Source organism: Haplochromis burtoni, unplaced genomic scaffold (assembly GCF_018398535.1).
Source record: "Haplochromis burtoni strain Fernald_Lab_line unplaced genomic scaffold, NCSU_Asbu1 Contig_43, whole genome shotgun sequence".
In the NCBI taxonomy this organism is placed as follows: Eukaryota; Metazoa; Chordata; class Actinopteri; order Cichliformes; family Cichlidae; genus Haplochromis; species Haplochromis burtoni.
In genome coordinates, this window is record NW_024582404.1 from 41982 (window position 1) to 64343 (window position 22362).

Here is a 22362-nt window from a genome sequence, read left to right on the forward strand (position 1 = left end):
TTTTAACTTTATGTCCCAAGTCATCATAGTCAACTTATAGTTGGATTATCACTCAGTTAGCCTCACACATTCACATTCCCTGCACCACGAATCATAACAACTTTTGGTGAATTTGTAGCAACTTCACAACTGATAAGATGCACATATTATAGCAACAACTGTGTGTGCAGAGCCAAGCATTCACCCTCTAACAGCAAACTTTAGGTCATTCAGACTGAAACATTAGCGATTGCCTGCAGAGGCAATGAAAAATGTTGTAAGGCTTCTGATAAAGCCAGTAGATATCAGAATAAAGCAACACTTCCTCTTCTGTGCGTCCATCAGAGTTTAATTTAAGACTATATATGCAGAGCATTTCTAAAAATCTGGTTTTGAGATTGCATCTCAGCACATGCCTCTGTTGCTCTCCACAGGGAGAGTTTGCCTGCATGCACTTGAGAACTGCGCAAATGGGATTTGCAAATACTTCTTTGACTAAATACTGAGTAGAAATGGAAACCTAAAAGGGGGGCAGCTGTGGGTCAGGAGGTAGAGTAGGTTTTCCACTGATTAAAGAGTCAGGTTTGAAAAGTCACCAGTTCTTTCACGTGCTAAAAATGATTGGTTCAAGCATGGGCAGCACAGTGTGGGACCACCACATAGCTACAGCACACTTAATCTAAGCTGTCATGTTTCTGCATTTCCATCTAACGCCATGACATCATATCTGGCTTCACTAATCTCACAAACAGCTGCAAACAAAACAGCAATTGTAAAAATACGGGCTTATCTAGTGGGTCATCGGAAAGGCACCATCTTAACAACTGGCCTCCCGCTGCCGTCATCTCAGTGAGGCCTTGTTCTGCTGAAGGTCTCTTCCTGTTAAAACAAAGCAGATCTTTTTCACTTCCGCACTGGCCTTTACGTTAAAGTAAAACCTGCCCTGTGGCTGATTTTGTCGTGAAACTGAATTGAAGTTTATTGCAACCACAACATTTTTAGAAGTGCAATGACATTATACTTTAGTTGCCAAGATTTTTTTTCTTTTTTTGTCTTTGATAACATCTGGAGGAAGTTTCTGGTGTTTCTGGGCAGTCAGTCTTCTGTTATCAAGCAGCACATACTAAACAAACATCCGATAATTCTTTCTTCAGATATATGAAACAGTAGTTTGGAAACAATCAAATATTGTTATTCGTGTAATTGTGCCTCTTATTAATGCATCAATTCTAAATAATTGCCAAATTGGATGCAATTACATGACAGACTTCAGTCTCCCTGTTAATTAATATGCATTGCTCCATTTAACTAAAATAAACATAAGCTTAAAGGTCAATTTTGTATGTTGGGCTGTGATATCAATTGCAGGAGAAACTGGGGCTCATGCAAACTCTATATTGCCGTGAGGCCTATGTAATCAGATTAGGTAAGTAATTGTGTCAGATTGCTTTTAGTTCAGTGGGTTAAGTTACTACTTACAAAAAGCTGCCAAGTAATTTGTATTCACTGACATGTTCAAAGTAATCTGATCCAACCCTGCCTACAGCAAACTACTAAGTACTGACCCACAAGGTCACGTACAGACATGCCGAGTTGTCCCTGCCTATGAAAGCATTACATTGTCTAAATAAACCACGTTGTTGTTTCAGGTCTCTGAAAACTTTCAGGAGCTGAAGAAGAGAGCAAAAGCACCTCAAACTCAGGAACTGGTTGAAGAGCCATACTCATTGACAAACAGCACGTTGAACCATCCCCGCTGTGGCGTACCGGACTACCCCACCAAGGAAGAGTGGCGGCACCGGGGGCGATACCGCCAGAGACGCTACACCCTGTATGGACAACGCTGGGACAAGACGGACCTCACCTATAGGTACACACTGGGGCCCTTAGCTGTGTTGTAACTATATGCTGTGTTTGATCATAAATAAAGCTAAATAAAGCTTACAATAATAAAACGTGAACTTCTACAGTCCCGAGAGAACTCCGTGCTGATGTAAGCCACGGGATTCATCCGAAATGTGCAGCTGAAAAAGCGTCCTGCAGTGTTACCATTTGGTGCACGAACATACGATTGTTTTTCTGCTTCAGCAGGCGGCTTTTTCAGACGAGAAAAAAAACTGTTTTCTCAAACCCGAACAGCAGATGGACGCAGTTAGAGATTAGATGGTGAGTATGGTGGAGTATTTAGGAACAATGAGCCAAATATAGAGACTGAGAAAGTAAAGGAATTGTAGCGTCTTAGTAAAGTGTTTGGACAATGATCACAACACTTCAGTGCAGCCTGGTATTGATCCTCCAAATCTCGAAACATCATTCTTCCAAAAGATATTCATTCAAGTGGTGAAGGAGTAGAAAGCTATGACTGTATGGATGTGGGTGATGTCCACTTTCATCAGCATAAAAATACTTCATCACTGGATAAATGTGATCACTAAGAAATGCATTGCAGTGACGTTTTCCTCCATCAGCTTTTAAGTGATGACACATTAACCTGTTTTCAAGTTAAAGTACTGTGTGTCATTATACCGTTATACAGTTCATGTCTTGTGTACCTTTAGCTCATTTTTTAAAAACCTCAGGACCCCAACTTTTTGGTTGCAAAGCATTCAAAAACAGGAACTTCACTGATCTTTCAAATGAAACCTACTCCCTCTTACTTGTACACCCAAAGGACTAATTACATGCAAACAAAATGCAATGAATTCATCAACACCTCCCATGTAAATTGGGAAAGAGGGGGCACCTGGATTTGAACCAGAGACCTCTTGATCTGCACTCAAATGCTCTACCACTGAGCTACACCCCCTCAGCCAGTCACCTTATGCAGAAGCTAGACATAGGTTCCAGTCTTGGAAAGTGAAGGTGATGTTGCTGTGCCTTACAGCTGCATTCTTTGAAATGAGCAGCTCCAGAGTTATATAGAAGTTTTTGAGAAAATAACCTAGTTCTCATTTCAAGTGTCATCACTTTAAGTTAATTAATGGACATCAATTTAAAGTGATGTCTTGTCTACTTAAATTCGTGTTGACTCACTTCCTCGTTCCCATCTCCACTGGGAGACGAGGAGTTGAGCATGTGCAATTTGGGAAACGATAATGGGAGAGTCTCCCAGTTAAAGTAATATACACAGTAAGGCACAAGCATATGGTTTAGGGGAGAGGTTGGGAACACAAGGCCCAGTGAGCCTTGGGGTGCTCCAAGGAACAGTCCTTATTTAAACATATAGTTCTTTTTTAAACAGGGGGCATCCGGATTTGAACCAGAGACCTCTTGATCTGCAGTCAAATGCTCTACCACTGAGCTATACCCCCACAGAATGGTCTTGACTGTTTGCAGAAGATGGACATAGGGTCCAGTCTTTAAAAGTGAAGGTGATGTGGCTGTGCTTTAAAGCTGCATTCTTTGTAATGACCAGTTGTATAGAGGTTTTTCAGAAAATGAACCTAGTTCTCATATCAAGTGACATCACTTTAAAGTCACGTCTCTTCTACTTAAATGTGTGTTGACTCACTTCCTCATGTCTCTTCCGTGTTCCCATCTCCACTGGGAGATGAGGAGTTGAGCATGTGCAATTTGGGAAATGATAATGGGAGAGACTCCCAGTTAAAGTTAAAAAAATATACACAAAAAAGCACAAGAGTATGGTTTAAGGGAGGAGTTGGGAACACTGGCGCTTGAGGCCTGGAGTTCCCCACCCCTGGTATAGGGCATGGCCCCTTTTTCAATCAACCATTGTCCATTGATTTTTTAGTCAGATAGGTAGCATTTAAATAGGAATTTACTAAAGTAAAATAATCCTCATGTATCTTATACTTTGTGCCAGCCCTTGTTTTATCCACTGTCTGCAACATTGTCTTAGGCTTCTCCTTTAAGAGAACTTTCTTCTGATTGGCTGACCCCAACCAAACAAAAGGTTACGCCCAATTCGCACCACCCATTATGGCCATATTTGGTGGTTGCCATATAGTGCAGCTTGGAAAGTTTTTTTTTTTTTTTTCAACTTAAGCAAATAAATGAAATGAAAAACAGCTCTTACACAAAGAAGGGGGCACCTGGATTTGAACCAGAGACCTCTTGATCTGCAGTCAAATGCTCTCCCACTGAGCTATACCCCCACATTCTGTTAGCGCTATTGACTGTATACAGAAGATGGACATATGGTCTTTAAAAGTGAAGGTGATGTGAATGTGCTTTAAAGCTGCATTCTTTGTGAGGTCCGGCTCCAGAGTTACATAGAGGATTTTGAGAAAATAACCAAGTTCTCATATCAAGTGACATCACTTTAAGTTAATTAATGGACATCAATTTAAAGTCACGTCTCTTCTACTTAAATGTGTGTTGACTCACTTCCTCATGTCTCTTCCTTGTTCCCATCTCCACTGGGAGACGAGGAGTTGAGCATGTGCAATTTGGGTATTGATAATGGGAGAGGCTCCCAGTTAAAGTTTAAAAAATGATACACAAAAAGGCACAAGCATATGGTTTAGGGAAGGAGTTGGGAACTCCAGGTCCCAAGGGCCGGTGTCCTGCAGGTTTTAGATCTCACCCTGGGTCAGTACACCGGAATCAAATGATTAGTTCTTTACCAGACCTCTGGAGAACTTCCAGACATGTTGAGGAGGTCATTTAGCCATTTAAATCAGCTGTTTTGGATCAAGGACACATCTAAAGCCTGCAGGTCTGGAGTTCCCCACCCCTGGTTTAGAGGATTGCTATCTTTCGATTAACCAGTATCCATTGGTTTTTCAGTCAGATAGGCTGCATTTTATCCACTGTCTGTGACATTATCTTAGGCTTCTCATTTAAGGGAACTTTCTTCTGATTGGCTGACCCCTGCCCAATTCGCACCACCCAATATGGCCATATTGGGCATAACTGCCGAATGGTCCAGCTTGGAAAGGTTGTTTTCAACTTAAGCAATTAAATAACTAAATTAGTCCTTATTCAAAGAGGGGGCACCCGGATTTGAACCGGAGACCTCTTGATCTGCAGTCAAATGCTCTACCACTGAGCTATACCCCCATGTCCTTATTTGCTGCCTGTCATAGACTGTATATAAAAGACGGTGCAGCATTTTGATTGTGGTCTTGATTGTTTTCCTTTAATTTGTCATCTAAGCATTAGCAGAGAGTAACAGCAGAGCTAGAAGAGAGAAAATACACATTCAACATATGAACATCACTCTGTGTTCACATCTTGTTCCTGCTCTTGAGACAGACTGGATTAAGGACATAAGAAAAATAATCAAAGATTACACAACCTACAGAGCACTTTCAGTCGTCAACTTGACCTTCAGAAAAAGGGGTGGTGCTTTTCTTTAATCTAAAGCCGTGGCACCATCGAGCGTCTGGCGGTCTGGCTGCTGCCTCTCTGTCTGGCTCACCCGGTGTCCCTTTCATTGTACTCATTCTTCAACCTAACACTATACGAAGACAGGCAGAGCGAAAGCAAGAGGTAGGAGGGTGATTTTAATAGCAGCGCTGGCCACAATCTAATTAGATTCTGCTTCACAGGACCAGCTCATGGTGACACCTGACGGAGTGATGTGGTTTACCAGGATCAAGGCAACACCCAACTACGTCAAACTCTCACTGTTATGACCATAATAAGGCCCTCGTTCCTCCCCAGCCGTTGTAAATGAGTCTGATATGAGAGTGGAGCCATGCTAATGAGGCCCTGTGTTTATTTTTTATTCAGAACCAGCCAGCGTTTTGAGCTTGTGAGGCAAGCTCTGGCATGACACCGAAGTCAAGCTGGCTCAGCTGAGAGCGCTGTTGTTGTAACCGCTTGAATGGTTTTTAGATAAACTGAAAAGGAGGTCTCAGGTGGCTGCAAAAGGTTAAAGGATGGCAGGGCTGCGTTAAGGGAGATAGATTCCACGAGTTTGCTTTTTTTTATATATGTTAGACTTCATTCTTTAACTTTCTTATGTTATAAACATTTTGTCTACTGCAAGGAAGCAAAATAAGTTGTAAAAGGTTCGCTTAAACTGGTCTGCAGTGACAAACGCTGCACACACATGGAGTAATGACTTGTCAGTCATACAGTAAACCAAACCCTGCTGCTTTTTGACTGTAAAGGAGACAGAAAAACATCATAAAACCCACAGGGAAAGTGTTTCCTGTGGTCACTGCTTCACTTCAGGACTTCTAAGGAAACAAGAAGTCGTCCCTTTAGGAAGAATGCTGGTTTAAGTCACTTCAGGTATATCTTTGGCTTTTAACCCAGAAGCTGCATCCATGTTTATACAGTTTATGGTATTAAACAGCAATTTATCCAGCTGTTACAGAGCAACACCATTCATTTGGAAACAGATCGACGCAGTCTAAAGTTCTCTCTTTTTGCACTGCTCTCCACCAAGTCTGAGAGCATGGGCTGTGATAGTTTCACCTGCTTCTTTTAAAGTGCTCCAAAATGGTAAATGGCCTGTATTTGTATAGCTTCACTAGTCCCTAAGGACCCCAAAGCGCTTTACACATCCAGTCATCCACCCATTCACACACACAGTCACACACTGGTGATGGCAGCTACATTGTAGCCACAGTCACACTGGGGCGCACTGACAGTCCAAAAGACTGAAATATGTATTTTAAAGGGAATAATTTATTATTTAGTAAGTACCTAAGTACCTAGGTCGTATTTAGATTTATTTATATATATCTTCTAATGTATAAAATATTTGAGCCATACAGGTAGATGTCTCTTAACAGATCAATACCTGTACACTTTGTATTTGTAAAAATACACTCTAAATTCAGAATCACACTTTTCATTTTTCAGTAAACACTCTGTGGGTATTTCTTTTCCCACACATCGAGGTTTAAGATTTTTTTTTACGCTATTTGGAGGGCAAACTAAAAAGGCAGTTATTGGGATGAATGTCTGGAGTTTTTACTGCTTGTGTGTCTCCAAATTAAGACCATATTTTCCATAAAACCCCCAAAGAACAGGAGCTGATAACGACCACTGTAAATTATGGAAACGTGTCCTGTCTTCTCGATTAGTTCCTTGAAGCAGTGCACTAAATTCTTAGTGATGGGCTTTGTCAGCCGTTAACGTGCTCGGTTTTAAGTTGCTGTAGTTGCTTTGATTTGTTTGGTACAAATGGTTGCAATGGTTAGTTTCAGATGTTGCTTTTCTGCTGGTTTTAGTTGCAGCCATTGCCGTGTTCAGTTGAAGGCGTTACTGTGGTTGCAGCATTTGGCTTAGCTGCTGTAGTTGCCATATTTCACAGTCGCTTGAATTTTAGTGGTTAGTTTAATTTTTTTTGTAGTTTAAATGTAATATTGGTGTAGCTTCAGTATTAGTTGCTGTAGTTTTACAACAATTAACAGCAACTGTAGTTTTGTAGTCTTTGGGTAAGAAAAAGTTGCCCAAAAACAAGTGCACAGATGTCATGCTCAGAGCGAGAGAGGTCTGTTGCAAAAGTTCTGTCTCCTTTGCCTCTCGGTCTGTTGTGCTGCACATCCAGCAGGCCCTGATCACATGACCTCAGGGACTTGCTGGGGACGTATGGATGAAAGATTTCTCTGATCCACACTGGCGCTTGTCCATGCAGAACTCTGAAAGTCAAAATCTTAAAGTGGACTCTAAAGGCAATGGGGAGCTTATCCAGAAGTCTCACAGCGGCAATCTGAACAACCTGCACGTGTTCCAGGGAGGTTTTGTTAAGACGTGAACAATGAATTGCAAAAACCCAGACGTGATGAAATAAAGGCATGAATAAATGAATCTCCAATTCAGAAGGTGACACAGTGGAATTCAGCTTGGTAATATTTCTCAACTGATGAAAGCCAGAGTGAGCCAGAGACTTAATGTGAGCATCCAAAAGGAAGGCTGAGTCAAAAGTTACATCAAGATCTCTCATCGCTAGAAAAAGAATTTTGTTGTTGTGGAAATCATCTCAGCCACCATTATTAAAGTCTGGCTACAGGATATCTTAGGACTCTTACAATTGGAGAAGATAAAATTCTCCATCAGAGGCTCATCGGATAGATTTTTTACTTAAATACTTAGAAAAGTTACCAGCACGAGAAATCTCTCTGTAGTCCACCATATGACAGTGTACGAATTTTTCTGCTATTCCCAGCAGTGGCTGTTCTACCTTATAAGAATACTCTATTTAAAGATATTCCAGCATTATTAGTTTGTTTCGACCGAGGAGCAAGTAATCATTAATATTAATATTAATATTGTTACTATTGGTTAAGATTTATATCAATATTGATTAATGTTAAGACCTTGTTTTTTGAGGCTAGCAGATGTTAATGTTAATATTAAACTATAAGGATACGTACTACTATCTTATTGTTGATTTCTTTTCTTGTTTTTTGTTTTGTTTTTTGTTTTTTTACTTTGTTTTGTTTTCTATGGGTCAATTCATTTTCTCTATAACATATTCATTTTTACATTACTGGGAGGGAGTGGGGGGTATTCAGGTACTCATCCCATTTATGGGTTTTTTTGTATGTTATAAAAAAGGAAAAGATTATTACTTCTATATGTACCTATGTGTTTTATGACAGTTTGGTATTGAAAAATAAAAGAAAGAATAATAAAAGTTACACCAAGGTTCCTGATATAAGATTTTTCAAATGTGGTAGGAGGCCTAGAGTTCCTCATCATTAAGTTGGATAAAATTATCTGCCATCCAACTTTTAATAGATTCAGCATCATCTGCACAGCACTGATAGGAAATAAAAGTGCTTGAAATGTACTAAAGAGGGAGTGGAAACAACAGAAACAACAAAAGGCCCCAAACCAGAACCTTGTGGCACACCGTAGACAAGAGAAGTGGAAGAAGACAGCTTAGCTTAAACAATGGAAGAGTTAGCCTGGTTTCATCCACTCATATGTCACATTAATGAACATTTTAGATTTTAATGTCTTTACACAATAGGAAGTTTAAAACCATAGTTTGTGGCTTGAGAGGACTCTTTACAGTGAAGCTATTCATTATGAACAGTCAGGTTGCGCGGTCTGGTGCCACTGTGCCAAAAAATGTTATATAGCCAGGAGCGCTACATACAAGCTAAGCACGTCCTGACAGCTCTGAGCAATCTTCTCTGTGTATTCACAGAGTTCTAAAAAACTTTACTCATGTAATTGAAAACCTCATGTAAGTCTAGATCATACTTTACAGAATTCAAGTACCATTCCTGTTAAAGTTCCCCACTTAGCACCGTACAAAGTGTAGCAACACATGGACACACATTTGTGTCTTCTTTTAGAGTACTTCCAGTTAATAGGGTGTAATCTCCTTTTTACACCCATGGTAACAACCAAATTCAGGTGTTTAACACTTCTGCACTGTTAGCGCTGCGCGGCAGATTCTGTGATGATTGGACAGTCAGGCCAGCTTGCTGCTTGTTTTCAGCAGTTATGCCTCTCTGCAGATGTTGCTGTAGTCCAGTGGGTACTTAAGCTGGAGATGTTTAAGTGTGTGGTTGCAGATGTTTCTGTTTTCGCAGTGGTTGCTTTACCTGTTGCTTTTGCCATTTATAGTTGTGCATCTTGCAGTAGTCGCAGTAGGTATTTTAGTTGCAGATGTTGCTCTGTTTGCATGAAGAGGGTTCATGTATTTAGTTGAAGGTGATGACGTTGCTATATTTAGGTGCAGATATTTCTGTAGCTGCAATGGGCAGTTTAGTGGCAGATGTTTCCTGGTAGTTTACTAGTTGGTTTAATTGCTGTAGGTGCAGTGGTGCAGTGGTTAGCACATTTGCCTTACACATTAACGCTTCCTGGCTCCTCCCTGGGAGGAGACACAGCGCCAGCCTCATGGGGTACTCAGTGAGCTCCCAGGGCCGCTCCCATGGATAATTGCGAGGGTTGCGTCAGGAGGAGCATCCGGTGTAAAATCTGTGCCAGGGCAAACATTGCTATAGTGACCTCTCGGGATATAAGAACGCATCCGAAAGAAAGTTTCAGTGATTGGGTTAGTCAGAGTAATTACTGTGTATAGTTGTGTAATCGCAGTGGGTAGGTTATTGACAGATGTTTCTGTAGTTTGCTAGTTGGTTTAATTGCTGCAGTTTCTTTAGTTTCAGTGGTCAGTTTCGTGTCAGTAGTTACTGTGTGTAGTTGGAGGTGATGCTACAGTTTTTCTGGTCGGTGTGGTTGGAAATGTTGCTGCATTCAGAAGACGTCCAAAGCTTTGCTTGCCAGAGGCTGTTGCTTCATACCAACCCCAGACAGCTGTGCATTTCCATAATATGTCACAGTAATCTCATTTACCGCAGAAGCAACATTGAGATTTGATGCAAAGCCAGTGTTGGCCCATATGATTTATGAAGCGTTTCAGTCTTCTTGGTAAAGCGTGATATTTTGGGGGTTTTTGGTTTTATTTTGTGGGTTATCACACTGGGTGGTTTTATCTAAAAGGAAAGGGAGGAGATTTTACCGCAGTGTTTTGTTAGCAAGCCTGAGGGTAGAAGAACACCTCCCCGCTAAAGAGACAACTGAAGATATCTGATTAAAAGGGGGATGCAAGGCTGGTGGTCTCACTTTGCTACTGTACATCCTGTGTGTGCGTATGTGTGTGCACATGTGTGTGCATATGTGTGTATGTAACACCTCTATTCATTTCCTGCAGGATTGATGGATTTCCTTGGCAGTTTGGAGAGGAAAGGGTTCGAGGTGTCTTTCGGGATGCAGCAAAGATCTGGAGTGACGTCACTCCGCTCACCTTTACCGAGGTCCGTAACGGACACGCTGACATTCGCATCGACTTCAGAAGGTGGGAAGAATTGCTGAAAAAAATATTAAAAAGATCAGGAGCAAATGTCAAATTACACCATGTTGTGAATTATATTTAATTAGGCCTAAATATAAAACGTGAGCATCGTTACACCTGAGAAATACAGCTGCATTTGAGCTAGAATAATACAGTTTATGATGCGGTTATGCCACAAATCATGGTTAATAGACATTGCTTTAAAATGGCACTCAAAGGACACATTGTCTCCTTTTTCTTTAATATCTGTTGCCTTGATTCCCTCTCCTTGTGTTTTTTCCTCGCCTCCTCCACACAAAAAAAGAGAAGCAGAGGAATTGAAACTGTGTAATTTGGTAAAGAAGAGTTTTTTTTCTTGCTGCCCAAAAATGCACGAAGACCCAACTAATCATTGTGCAGGAACAGCAGCCAAGTTGTGCTATCTTCAAAGTCAGGGGGCACCTGGACTTGAACCAGAGACCTCTTGATCTGCAGTCAAATGCTCTACCACTGAGCTATACCCCCACATGCCAGTCCTTTGCAGAACTGACTTATATCTGCTTTCTTTGTAAAGTCCAGCAGGTCACCTCTGTATGCAAAAAGATAGTATAGAAGTCCATGATAAAACCTTTGCTTTGTAATTGCAGTAAACACTCTACACTAGTTCAGGTTAATACAAGATGTTTATTTCATGAATTATGTTCTCGTGCTTTCATTTATTGGTTGATGAATGAAAACAATTTCTCAACATATCGGTAAATACCTAATATTGACCGATAATGTTGCCAGTTAACCTAATTAGTTGTAAACTGTTCCTCCATTTTTCTTGCTTTAGCACTTACTTTTGCCACCTTTTATTGCCGCCGTCCCAACTTTTCGAGACACGTTGGTGCCATCAAAATCAAAATAAGATAATGCTGTCTCAGTTTAAACATTTTCTGAGTTCTATTGTGAATAAAATGAGATTACATTTACATTTTTAGAGTTGTAGTTGTGAGTTAGATCCAGCATAGATCATTTTGAACTAAAGACAAAGATCTTTGCTACAGAGGGATTTCCAGAATCACAAAGATGAAAACACGAGATTACAGAGCAAGAAAAGACGAGGAGATTATACCTGAGATATAAAACTGGACTTTTGTGGGGAATCTGTGTCATCCTTGGAATTACGTAAATTCTTTTGTGAAGCTTTGATTGGTTATCAGTGGAGCAATTTTTATGTTTTTCCTCTTTTGAATCAGGTTGTGTTTTTGCTTTTGAATTGCTTTTATCCACTCTTACAGAACCAACTACAGATGAATGATAAGATAAAGGAAAAACCAGCATTAAATGGCCCAGTAACCTTTACGGCCACCAGGTGCTCGATTATTCAGGTCTATGAGCACATCTGGAGGCTTGATTACCTTTCTTCCCAAATATATTCTCTTATTTTTTTCTTGCGTTAGTAGTGATGGAGAGTGAGGTCACACATTAATCCAAGATGTCCCATTGTTGTTCATTTATGACTACAAAGACCAAAACATACGGTTCATTTTCCTCAAATATATATAATCAGCAAATCGTTTAGTGATCCCTGTTAGTGATGCCTGGGGCAGTTCAGCCATAACGTTAGACTTTTCCTGCTCATACATGCTTGGAACGATCTTGTTACCGAAGTGGACACGCAACGGGATGTCATAGCGTGGCTCAAGCAAGTTCATCATATGTTTAAACCCCTTGTTTTGCACAACGGAATATGGCCTCATGTCTGCAGCCATAAACACCTTTTTTAATAGCTTTAGCCCGGTCGGATTGGGCAGCAAAGGGCTGCTTAAATGCCGCAAACTCCTCTGCTCCTCCACTTGAACCGCTAGCACTGGCCATAACTATCGCTTGACAGACTGACCACGCGCACCATACACACATTTTTTTTTTCTTTTTCGAATCTTCGGATCACGTGCGTGCCGAACCGTGGAGTGGGAACTGTTCAGATCACGGATCAATAATGATCCGTTGCACCACTAGAATGCACACATTAAAGGATATAGGGAACTACAGGGATCTAGGAGTGGGGGAACACACAACACTGAGGGACAACAAGCAAAAGAAGAGACGAGCAGTACATTGTTAATTTATCCAAATGTGCTTATTCTTTCTGCTAGTGTTGAATCCTCCCTTAAAGCTGAAGCTGACAGATGAATGTTTAGAATCTTTTGTCTGTAAAGCTGTTAAAAGGTTTCTGCTCAGTGCCTTTATTGCTCATCGGAGTGTTTGTTTTATAAAAACCTGCAGTTTATGGCATGGAGACAACCTTCCCTTTGATGGCCGGGGTGGCATTCTTGCTCACGCTTTCTTCCCTAAAACACACCGACAAGGTGAAATTCATTTTGACGCTGATGAGTCATGGACACTCGGAAACCACATGGGTGAGTGTATGGCTGACTTTATTTTTTATTGCTGGAAGCTGTGCATAAAAACTGTGAAATGAATAGAATTACAGTTGTGATTACTGTCTGAATATCTCCATTGTCTGCTGCTGTCGCTGTCACTTGTTTCCCAGCAGAACCTTTGTTTCAGTAAATAGCTGCCATGTTTTGTGGAGTTGCAGAAGGCATTCATCTGTGGCTCTCAGTAATATCCAGCCTATTGTTATGGGTTTTCGATCCCCGTATACCATAACAGGAGCTTGGTTTTCATTGCTAGCAATAATTCATACTGATGATTTAGTTCATAATTTTTACTGGCAGAATTATTGGGCACAGCAAAGGGACAGAGGGGGTCAGTGGTTAGAGGATTTTGTCGTTGCTTTATCCAGATGATGTGGTTCTGTTGGGCAGCTTGAAGTCAGGTGTTAAGAACCTTGATTGGGAATTTGGTTAAAGTGTGAAGCCGTGTGGTTCTCAGCATGAAAAGGATGGGGTATGTACTCTGGGTAGAGATCTTTGGAAGAAGTGTCCCAAGAGGGCAAGAACGAGTGGAAGAGATCGATGGAGAGGGTTGTGCAACATTTACAATGATGCAGATGGTCTAACGGTAAAGACAGATGAACATGAAAGTAGAATTGTAACTTTATGGTTGATTTAAGTTCCTGGCCTCACTTTGGGTTGTGACAGAGGGAATGAGTTTGCAGATAGCAGCAGGAACGAGCAAATGAGGGCATCTGCTACGTGCTGCATGAGGTAGCGTGTAGCCTCCTTTCAGAAGAGCTGGATGACATGCCCAGGGGAGGGAAGTTCCCTGTGACACTAAGATAAGATAAGCAGCTGAGGATGGATGGATGGATGGATGGATGGATGACTTCTGGACTAACGGACATTTTTTTTGCTTGTTTAATCAAATTATAAAGTAGTTTCCAGGAGCTTCCATAGTTGTCAGGTACATTACTTTAATATATGGGCTGAACTGACGTATATCTAAACTTTCATGCTGCAGTTTTTTTTAGATAATAGTGTTATCGCTAAGACCAAAACAAAGCAAGGCATACTTTTATATGAGAAAAGTACGAAACTGACAAAAATAGTCCATGTTGCTCTCAGTTTCTTAAACGCAATGTTTGTCACATTCCAGAAAATAAGTTCACTGTACCACAAATGAGGCAGTAAAACAGCCACGTAAATGACATAAATGTGTTTGTACTGGAAACATGATCAACAACATCTGTGTATTGTTTTAGACTCTCAGATGTTTTTGCTGTCTTGTTGTGACCAGCTTTGGCTGGGGAGACAACGTCACTTTTTCAATCATGTTTTCTTGAGGTCATACATTCATAGAGTGCTTGTCACACCTTGCAGCTAATTTAATATTGCCAGTAAGAAGTATGTCGCTGAATCGTCCAGAGTACCCAAAAGAAACTCGTGCAGGCGTGCAGAAACTCCAGATTCAAATCGAATCCCTTATTACCGTGCACTGCTGCAGCACTGATAACGTCTGTGTGTCGGTGAAATGTGTGGCTGAGAGTAGATATGAGTCAGCAGGGAGAGGTACTTTTTATGACTCGTTCAGGAACGTTGGCACTGGATGGGCTTAGGTAGCAAAATCCCCACCGTGCAAGCAGGTCAAAACAAACAAAACTATCTTCAGACTTTGTTTGAACCAGGTGTGCCCCTCCATCCTTCCACCCTGCAGGCATGGACCTTCTCCAGGTTGCCGCCCATGAGTTCGGGCACGTCCTGGGCCTGCAGCACACCCGTACGAAGGGAGCCATCATGTCCCCACACTACTTCTTCGCCGACTTTCCACCCAGAATAAGCAATGACGACAAGTGGGGCATCCAACACCTGTACGGATCTCGGAGAGTTCGAGCCCCCGAACCCCAAACCACAACCGCCACCACAACCACTACCACAACTACCGCTACCACCACCACCAGCACCACCACCACTACTACTACTACTGAGAGCAACGAGATCTTCCCTACTGGAGTAAGTGAAACTGATGCAACAATCACAGAGTCATGAAAATGACCTAAATCTACACAAGAGGTGTGAAGTAAACCTTTACCCTGAAGCTTTATGCAGGCATTCGTGGTACCCAGAGGATAAAACTTTTGCTAGGATTTCATTATTTGCATATGTTATATCTGAATATACTATATCTTGACTCTACTATATTTCTGCTGTACGACTCAAATTAGTTGTCATTCAATTTAATAAACAGTTGAATAGTTTCCAAAACAAGAACCATAACAAGATAATGGTTTTTCTAAACAGGACAACGTTAGCCTAAACAAGTTAAAGTTTACCTAAACAGGATCACGATAGCCTAAACATATTATTGTTTTCAAGATCATCAGGGTTGCTGATAGTCACGTTTCTGGTTTATGAAACACACTTTTGCATTCATGCTCACACTGCCCAAACAAACCTTACACCTTAAACATGAGCTTAAACATAGGAGAATGCAAAAAAACAAACAAGCTTTACATGTCTGACAATCTGACTGTAAGAGCTTATTAATCAGATTCCTCAGTAAACGCAGCTGATCCTGCTTTGATAAGACTTAAGCTGGAGCTGACGTGTTGTTTCCAGCTGTTTATTAAATGCCTGCACTTTCATAGCGTATGAATCCAAAAGTGAGAGAGTCACGCTCATTTATGCATGTGGCACAGTAAATATCAATCAGTTACTGATTGGTGATTAAAGGGAGTTTAACCTTCTCTGTGTCAGGAGAGACTTTAAAGCGCCCTGAGGTGACTGCTGCTGTAATTTGGTGCTATATGGATAAAACGAATGAATTGAGTCATATTGAATTATTCGTTACGCTGAGGGAGGCCCGGTCAGAACTCAACACTGGGCCAGGTCGGCTTTGACGCAGAGTCACAGTTTTACTGTTAAACACAGGTTGAGGAGCTTCAGTCAACTGTCCTATTCTCAGTCTTCCCGTCTTCACCAAAGTCAAAGGTGATTTTTGTTGTTTTAAAACTCAGAGTCAGTGTTTCCAGTCGAAAAGCATGAACCAATCCAGAGGTCACACACAAGAAAACGACTATGAATGGAAGGAAGAATGAACAGACGCAAGCAGCACTGCAAAGACGATGAAATGATTTGGCCAGTTGGGAGGGAAACATAGGTTCATATACTGAGGAGGGCAATTGACTAATTGAACACAGGTGTGGCCCAAGAAGAACAAAGGTATAGTTTAAGACAAATAGAGATTTCAAAATAAAGTAGAAAGTGACTAATAGAACACAGGTGAGTCTGATCAAGTTACAAAGGATGGAAAGCTGCCAAACAACAAAACAGCAAACGATCGTCACATCATGACAGTGTATAACTGAGACTTATGTTCATGCATGCTTTGTTAAAACTTTTTCTTATTGCCACTGATTAATTAGCTTCTTAATAAAATGTATTAGCTTGCTAAGCTGTAGATGTCTGATAAATTATCACTATATGGACAAAATAATCAGTGTATCAACCAGTGAACTATTTGGGGTATATACACAGTGGCACCTCTTGACTATTTAAAGAGCATACCTGATTTCTTTGTGTTGGTATTGCTCCAACAACAGTATAATTACTGTTGTTCCACGACCACCTAATCAACCACTAACCAATCACATTGTTGTGCTTTTTTATTTTTAGACATACTGTATATTTAGGGGCTCAGTCTGCATTAGGGAGCTCCAGCGGATAACCTACATGTGTGTTTTTAATGGGACATATGGCTTGTTTTGGGAAAACAATGGAGCTCGGTTGAGTTTTATGGGATTTTTCAACAAGCCTCATCCTGTGAATGGCATCGATTTGTGCGGTCAGGAGACGCTTATGTTGCAAAATATATTTCAAGGCTGCATGCCAGTCTGACAGTGCGTGTCTTTGAAACTATACCACATTAGACATGAGTGTTTTCTTTCATCAACCATACAAGATAAATGGGGGTCAAACACAAAAGTAATCTTTTAGTCTCGTGAGAGTTTCTCTCAGGCGAAGACCGGGAATTGTTTCCACTTCACATCACTTCTTTGTGTAAAATTTGTAACTGAGAGGATTTTCACTTATACTGAAAATCCCTGAAATTCCCTGTGATCATTTGTGGGAATAAAAGTAGTCTTCAGCCTTACGAAGCACAAAGACCCACTTTACTTGTCTTTTCAGACAATAAAACGGCTCTTTAACACTTCATTACGTGCAGCATAAATCTCTCAAACTTTACATGTAAGCAGATGATTGCATGTGGAAATGAACATTCGATCTGTCTTTTTTCCAGCCCGATGCCTGCAGGACAGAGTTTGATGCCGTATCTATGATCCGAGGAGAGCTGTTCTTCTTTAAGTCGGGCTACGTTTGGAGGATCAGGGACGGGCATCTGGAAAGCGGTTACCCGGCACTGGCGTCCCGTCACTGGCGGGGGATTCCCAACAACATCGATGCCGCCTTTGAAGACAAGTCAGGGAATATTTGGTTCTTTCAAGGTGAGCAGTAAAGACATTTGAGCTGCTCTTAAGTGGTTTATGGTTTTATGTAAGCGCAGTTCAGGGGAGCGATAATTGTACAGAAACACAGAAGTAAAGCATTCTGCCCATGTATGGGCATGTTTAAATAGATGTAAAAATGTTAATTAACATGGGTCTGTGATGTTGCTGCAGTCGAGTGTACCAAACCACCATAGACTCCCAGAAACACTGTAAAAGCTGTTTTTAAGTGAAGTAATTATACGTATAGCTACGTATAGCTAAATAAAATAACTGTTGCTCTTATCTTGACAAACGTCAGCTGCTTGATCAGCATCTGTTTTATGGACGGACCAGTCAAAAAGTCTTCTGACATCCTTTTTTTAAAAACATTTAATGTCTACTAAAGTTAACTTAACCTGTCAGTGGAAGAAACAACAGGTCTGAAGTCACCATCAAGATGCGTTTAAGAAATCTCAAATGAGGTTGAAATAAGGCCAGGCAGTACTCTCGTGTAATACCACACTGGACCACAAGATGGCGAAGCATCTTCGTCAACTTGACACATGGCTCAGCATACAGCGTTCAGAATTCACGTCATACTTAACCGATTCATTTTTGTAGCTAGAAAATACATTATACCAAAAAAATTAACGTACATTAATTACAAGTCATCTTATTATATAAAAATAATATTAATTGGAGCCCACCGTCTGTGCAGGTGCAAACTACTGGGTGTTTGATGCTGAGAGGCGGATCAGGGGGCCGGAGTCCATCAGGAATTTGGGCCTGTACGAGTCTGGGATCCAGGCAGCACTGCGCTGGGGCCAGGACCCCAACTACAACATCTACTTCTTCAAGTCAGGCAGCTACTGGAGGTTCAGCCCCCAGGACAACCGAGTCGAGTCTGGCCCGCGCAGCATGCAGGACTGGATCGGCATCCCCAGCATCGTGGACGCCGCTTTCCGAGACATCTACGGTACGTGCGCGTGTCTCTGAAATAAAATGACATTTGGAGCGCTACATGTGATTGTTGAATTAAGACGCAGGAACGTTACCATGCTATAAATATGACAATAAACAGTTTAAAATACTTTACAAGCTTGGTAAGTTTTAAAAATAACTCAGCAGTGGTTTTAACAGCTTTTCAGCTTTGCAACAAACAATGATTTTCAGCATTAAGATAATCTGATTCAGAATCACGCCGCAGTCGGGTTTCATGTTTTACACGAGCGCTATCAGTTTATAACGATTCCTTTTGATTTCAAGCAAATCAAACTAAAAACACAAATGCATGGAGAGAGTAAGAGAGGCTGTAAGTGTAACTGTACACACAACACAACAAGGATAATTTTATCTTCAACATGTCATTTATGAATGACCCAGTTATCATAAAAGCTGCTGCATGTGTTCCTGTGGATGTTTTGCTCTGCACGCTGCTTGTTTTCCTTGTTCTGCTGCTTCAGGTTTTCACTTGCTTATCTGACATCTGGCCAAGAGCGAGCAGCTGTTGGGCCAACGCGGGCACATTCGCAGTGGTGCTGATAAAAAATGTTTTGTTTGTGCTCTCTGTGTTTCAGGCTACGCTCACTTCATCCGAGGACGGCAGTACTGGAAATTTGACCCTGTTAACATGAACTCTTTGGAGGGCTACCCTCGCTACGTCGGCGTGGATTTCTTCGGCTGCAGAAACGGGCGATTCTGAATCTGAGGATCTTTTTGTTTTTTTGCAATGGAGTAGTCTCTTTTTTTGTCTGTTTGGTTTTTTGGAGCAAAGACATTTTTATCTTTGGAGAAAGATTCAAAGGAGACGAAAGCGTCTCCTTTGAATCTGTTTATCTTTCATTTATTGATACACAGATCAAGTACACCTTCTTCTCAGGAAAACCAAGTTGTATTCCCTCAGACTTGGCACCTCCTGTGCAGCTATACTCATATTTATTTTGCACATTTTTGTCACAGTAAGGCTGAGTTCTGGGCCCTTGTCTAACGATGTGTGCTGTGAACTGCACACTTCTCACCTCCTTTCTCTGAGCCGAAAAGTGAGATTTTGGTCCGCAGACTGTCCTCCTTAGTCTGTGTTTTCCATTCCAGCAGTTGTGTGTTTTCATCATGGACGGACTTCTGCTAACCCTATGAGGGTCTGAAGAGCGACATCAAACTTTGTACATGAGCTGCTGTAGGTGGCGATCAGAGTTTTGTTTGAACGATGAAACCCAGGAGCCACTCAGCAGGAATGTCAGCGAGCAACAATTTCAGCTATGCTTCCCTTTTTTGCAGACATGATTGCACATGTAGTGGATTTTCCTGCCAACCTGAGTCCCATTAACCATAATTCAAAACCACCAAATCTATAAAAAGATGGACAGCCCACCAGGTAGTCCCATTCTGATGCCTCGAGCTGAGCATTTCTCAAAAGAACGCAATGTTACACAATCTCACAAGCGTGAACATTGATCGTCCTCTATGACTGCAGGGAAAGGTATCATTTATACCCCATGTTGTATTCTGTATGGCTTTAATTTGGCAAATGTGGCCATAAACTCATTAGGTTAAAATTATATTTGATCTAGCTTTATGTGCATCTCTTATATACAGCCTACGATCAAAACACACCCAGATGTGAGAGACATTTGGCAGTTATGGCAAATGTAGTGTGGGCCAGATGTGTCTCAGATAGGACACAGATTTGGTTTGAGCAACATCTGGCCAGATTCACCATCACTGCTGGACCAAAGAACATCTGTGCCAAACATTCATTGCTGTTAGATACCAAAAATATAGTGCAGATAGCATTACCATAATATTATTCATGCATTATTCAGTGAGTCCTTTCAGAACTGATGTTTTCAGACACCTGAGTCATGATGATTTATGCCACGTTTCCTTTGCACTTTATCTAATTTAAATTTTTATCCGTACGAAAACCAGAAACTTCCAAGATTATAGCATTCTAAGTTTCTAATGTTTCAAGCTCCTATTTCAATTCTTTTCCATACACCAATAGAAAGTTTTGATAAAATTAGATACACAAAAGTGAATGAAACAAAAAGCCAAACAATGAAGAATCAAAAATTAACACTGTAACCACTCGAGTTGCTTTGACAGATAGAAACCACATACCGATACACCTCCTACAGCTTTTTTCATGTTAGCCTTGCTAGAGGTGAAGCTAGCCACAACCAAAGGTAGCCATGATGTGACAGATAGTTGGTCACTTTCAGCCAGTAATAGTTGCCATAAATAACGTGTATGTTCTTCTTTAAAGTTTGCTCAGAGGTCTTAAGCTAACTCAGGTGTGAGTCACTGAATAAATATAAGAAACCCAGCCTCTCCTCTGGGTCAGAACATGTAACACCAGCAACGTTTCATCAGTGTCCGCTCCCCTGCTGTTTGAGACGAGGAGGTTTTGCCTTTACTTTTTATATTTGAACAAGAGTTTTTCAGATACTTTTCTTCCTGGCATTAGTAAATATTTTATGTTTTATACAGTGCAGGGTCTTTAAAAAAGGCAGAAGAAAAGCGAATGCCATTGCTGTACATCATGTTTTGATGTCACTCTTCCAGCATGATGGTGTAAAGTTCTCACTTTCTCAGCGTGCAGGCACCTGTTGCAGGAAAAGCTGCAGGGCGCCATCTAGAGTGCAACACTGTCAACCACCTCAGAGACCGTGGTCACTCTTTGTGCCATCTTTGAAGTCATTGCGTCACCATCTGTCACATGGTGCTCTTTTCTGTTTCATTAGTAAGAGGTTTGGGAATAGCAGCGGCTGTGGAGATCAACCTGGTAATAAAACATTTTTTTTTTAAAATAGGATTTAAAACTAAATTTGAGCTGAAAATTTTGTTGCAGCAATAAGAAAGTTACATTTGGTTTCGTCTGCACCAGAGTCATTTTCAAATACTATATTGATGCAATCTGAAATATTAAATATACAAAAGTGTTCGAGGATCAGCCTGAGGTCAAAATTTACAATATTTAACATAAAACTGTAAAGAAAATTCTTTCCATCAATGCCGGAAAGTAAAAGCAATTCAAGGACATGAAAAACTCTGGTTGCGACTCCTCTGTAGGTCAGCGCCCCCCAGGTTGAGAACCATTGCGCCATCATTTCCTTTGCTGCATCCTGATGCAGCGCTTGAAGGCTCAGTGCAGGACACTGGCGAGTTTTAACAGCTCTCATTGTTGTTTGAATCATTTCTGCAACCCGTGAACTCTGCTTTCAAACATATTTATACACAAACAGCTTAGGAAAATGTTCCTGTATATACATGTCTTTAATATTGTTTTTAATCTTTTGTAGCCTTTACCCTGTTCATTGAAATGTATGACCTGCGTATTGTTTTCTGTTTTTTCTAAGTTACTGAAATAAATTCATAACCTTTTTATCCGTCTGGCTCTGGGAAGATTCAAGCTCAGAAACTGATGCAGACACTTTAAAACAGAAACTCACATTCTATAAGATATATTTCTGTAAAAGTAATTACAGTTTTAACCCGTAACTCAGCCTGACATTTTTGTGCTTATGCAAGCCTTAAAAACTCCTCACAAGGATTTTAAATAATATTGCTGGAGTTTGTTTGAAGCGGCGGGCTAACGCGCCTTCTCCTCTACAAGTCAGGGATCTTACATCACTCCAGTGAAACTCCGTCTGGGAAAGACCGACCAAAAGTACAACAAACATTAGAAATTATGCTGGCAGGGTAGGGAAGCCAAACTCTAATACTGTGTGTTTGCCAGGAATAAAGCATGATGTGGATTGCAGACCTCTGTGTCCAGTGCAAGTTTGTTGCACAA

General features: G+C 41.0%; 1 protein-coding gene and 3 non-coding genes across 5 annotated transcripts in view; 1 reads left to right on the forward strand and 3 right to left on the reverse strand.

Annotated features, from left to right (window-relative positions):
- Window positions 1-21955, forward strand: part of LOC102298207 (stromelysin-3) — a 35157-nt gene extending 13202 nt beyond the window's left edge. Inside the window, exons 2-9 of one of the 2 annotated variants that reach the window (XR_006054308.1) lie at window positions 1629-1849; window positions 10574-10717; window positions 12965-13098; window positions 14798-15093; window positions 17381-17585; window positions 18286-18543; window positions 19145-19351; window positions 19388-21955. Coding sequence is in view for 1 of the 2 variants with exons in the window: in XM_005948949.3 (XP_005949011.1) it covers window positions 1629-1849; window positions 10574-10717; window positions 12965-13098; window positions 14798-15093; window positions 17381-17585; window positions 18286-18543; window positions 19145-19269 (1383 nt within the window). In the remaining variant the exon portion in view is untranslated. Of the gene's footprint in view, window positions 1-1628; window positions 1850-10573; window positions 10718-12964; window positions 13099-14797; window positions 15094-17380; window positions 17586-18285; window positions 18544-19144 lie in introns of both variants that reach the window. The other variant, XM_005948949.3, reaches the window with a different exon arrangement.
- trnac-gca lies at window positions 3219-3290 on the reverse strand. Its single transcript has one exon. It is a non-coding gene; the product is annotated as a tRNA-Cys (tRNA).
- trnac-gca lies at window positions 4930-5001 on the reverse strand. The gene has a single exon. It is a non-coding gene; the product is annotated as a tRNA-Cys (tRNA).
- trnac-gca lies at window positions 11147-11218 on the reverse strand. The gene has a single exon. It is a non-coding gene; the product is annotated as a tRNA-Cys (tRNA).
- Window positions 21956-22362: the final 407 nt, after the last annotated feature.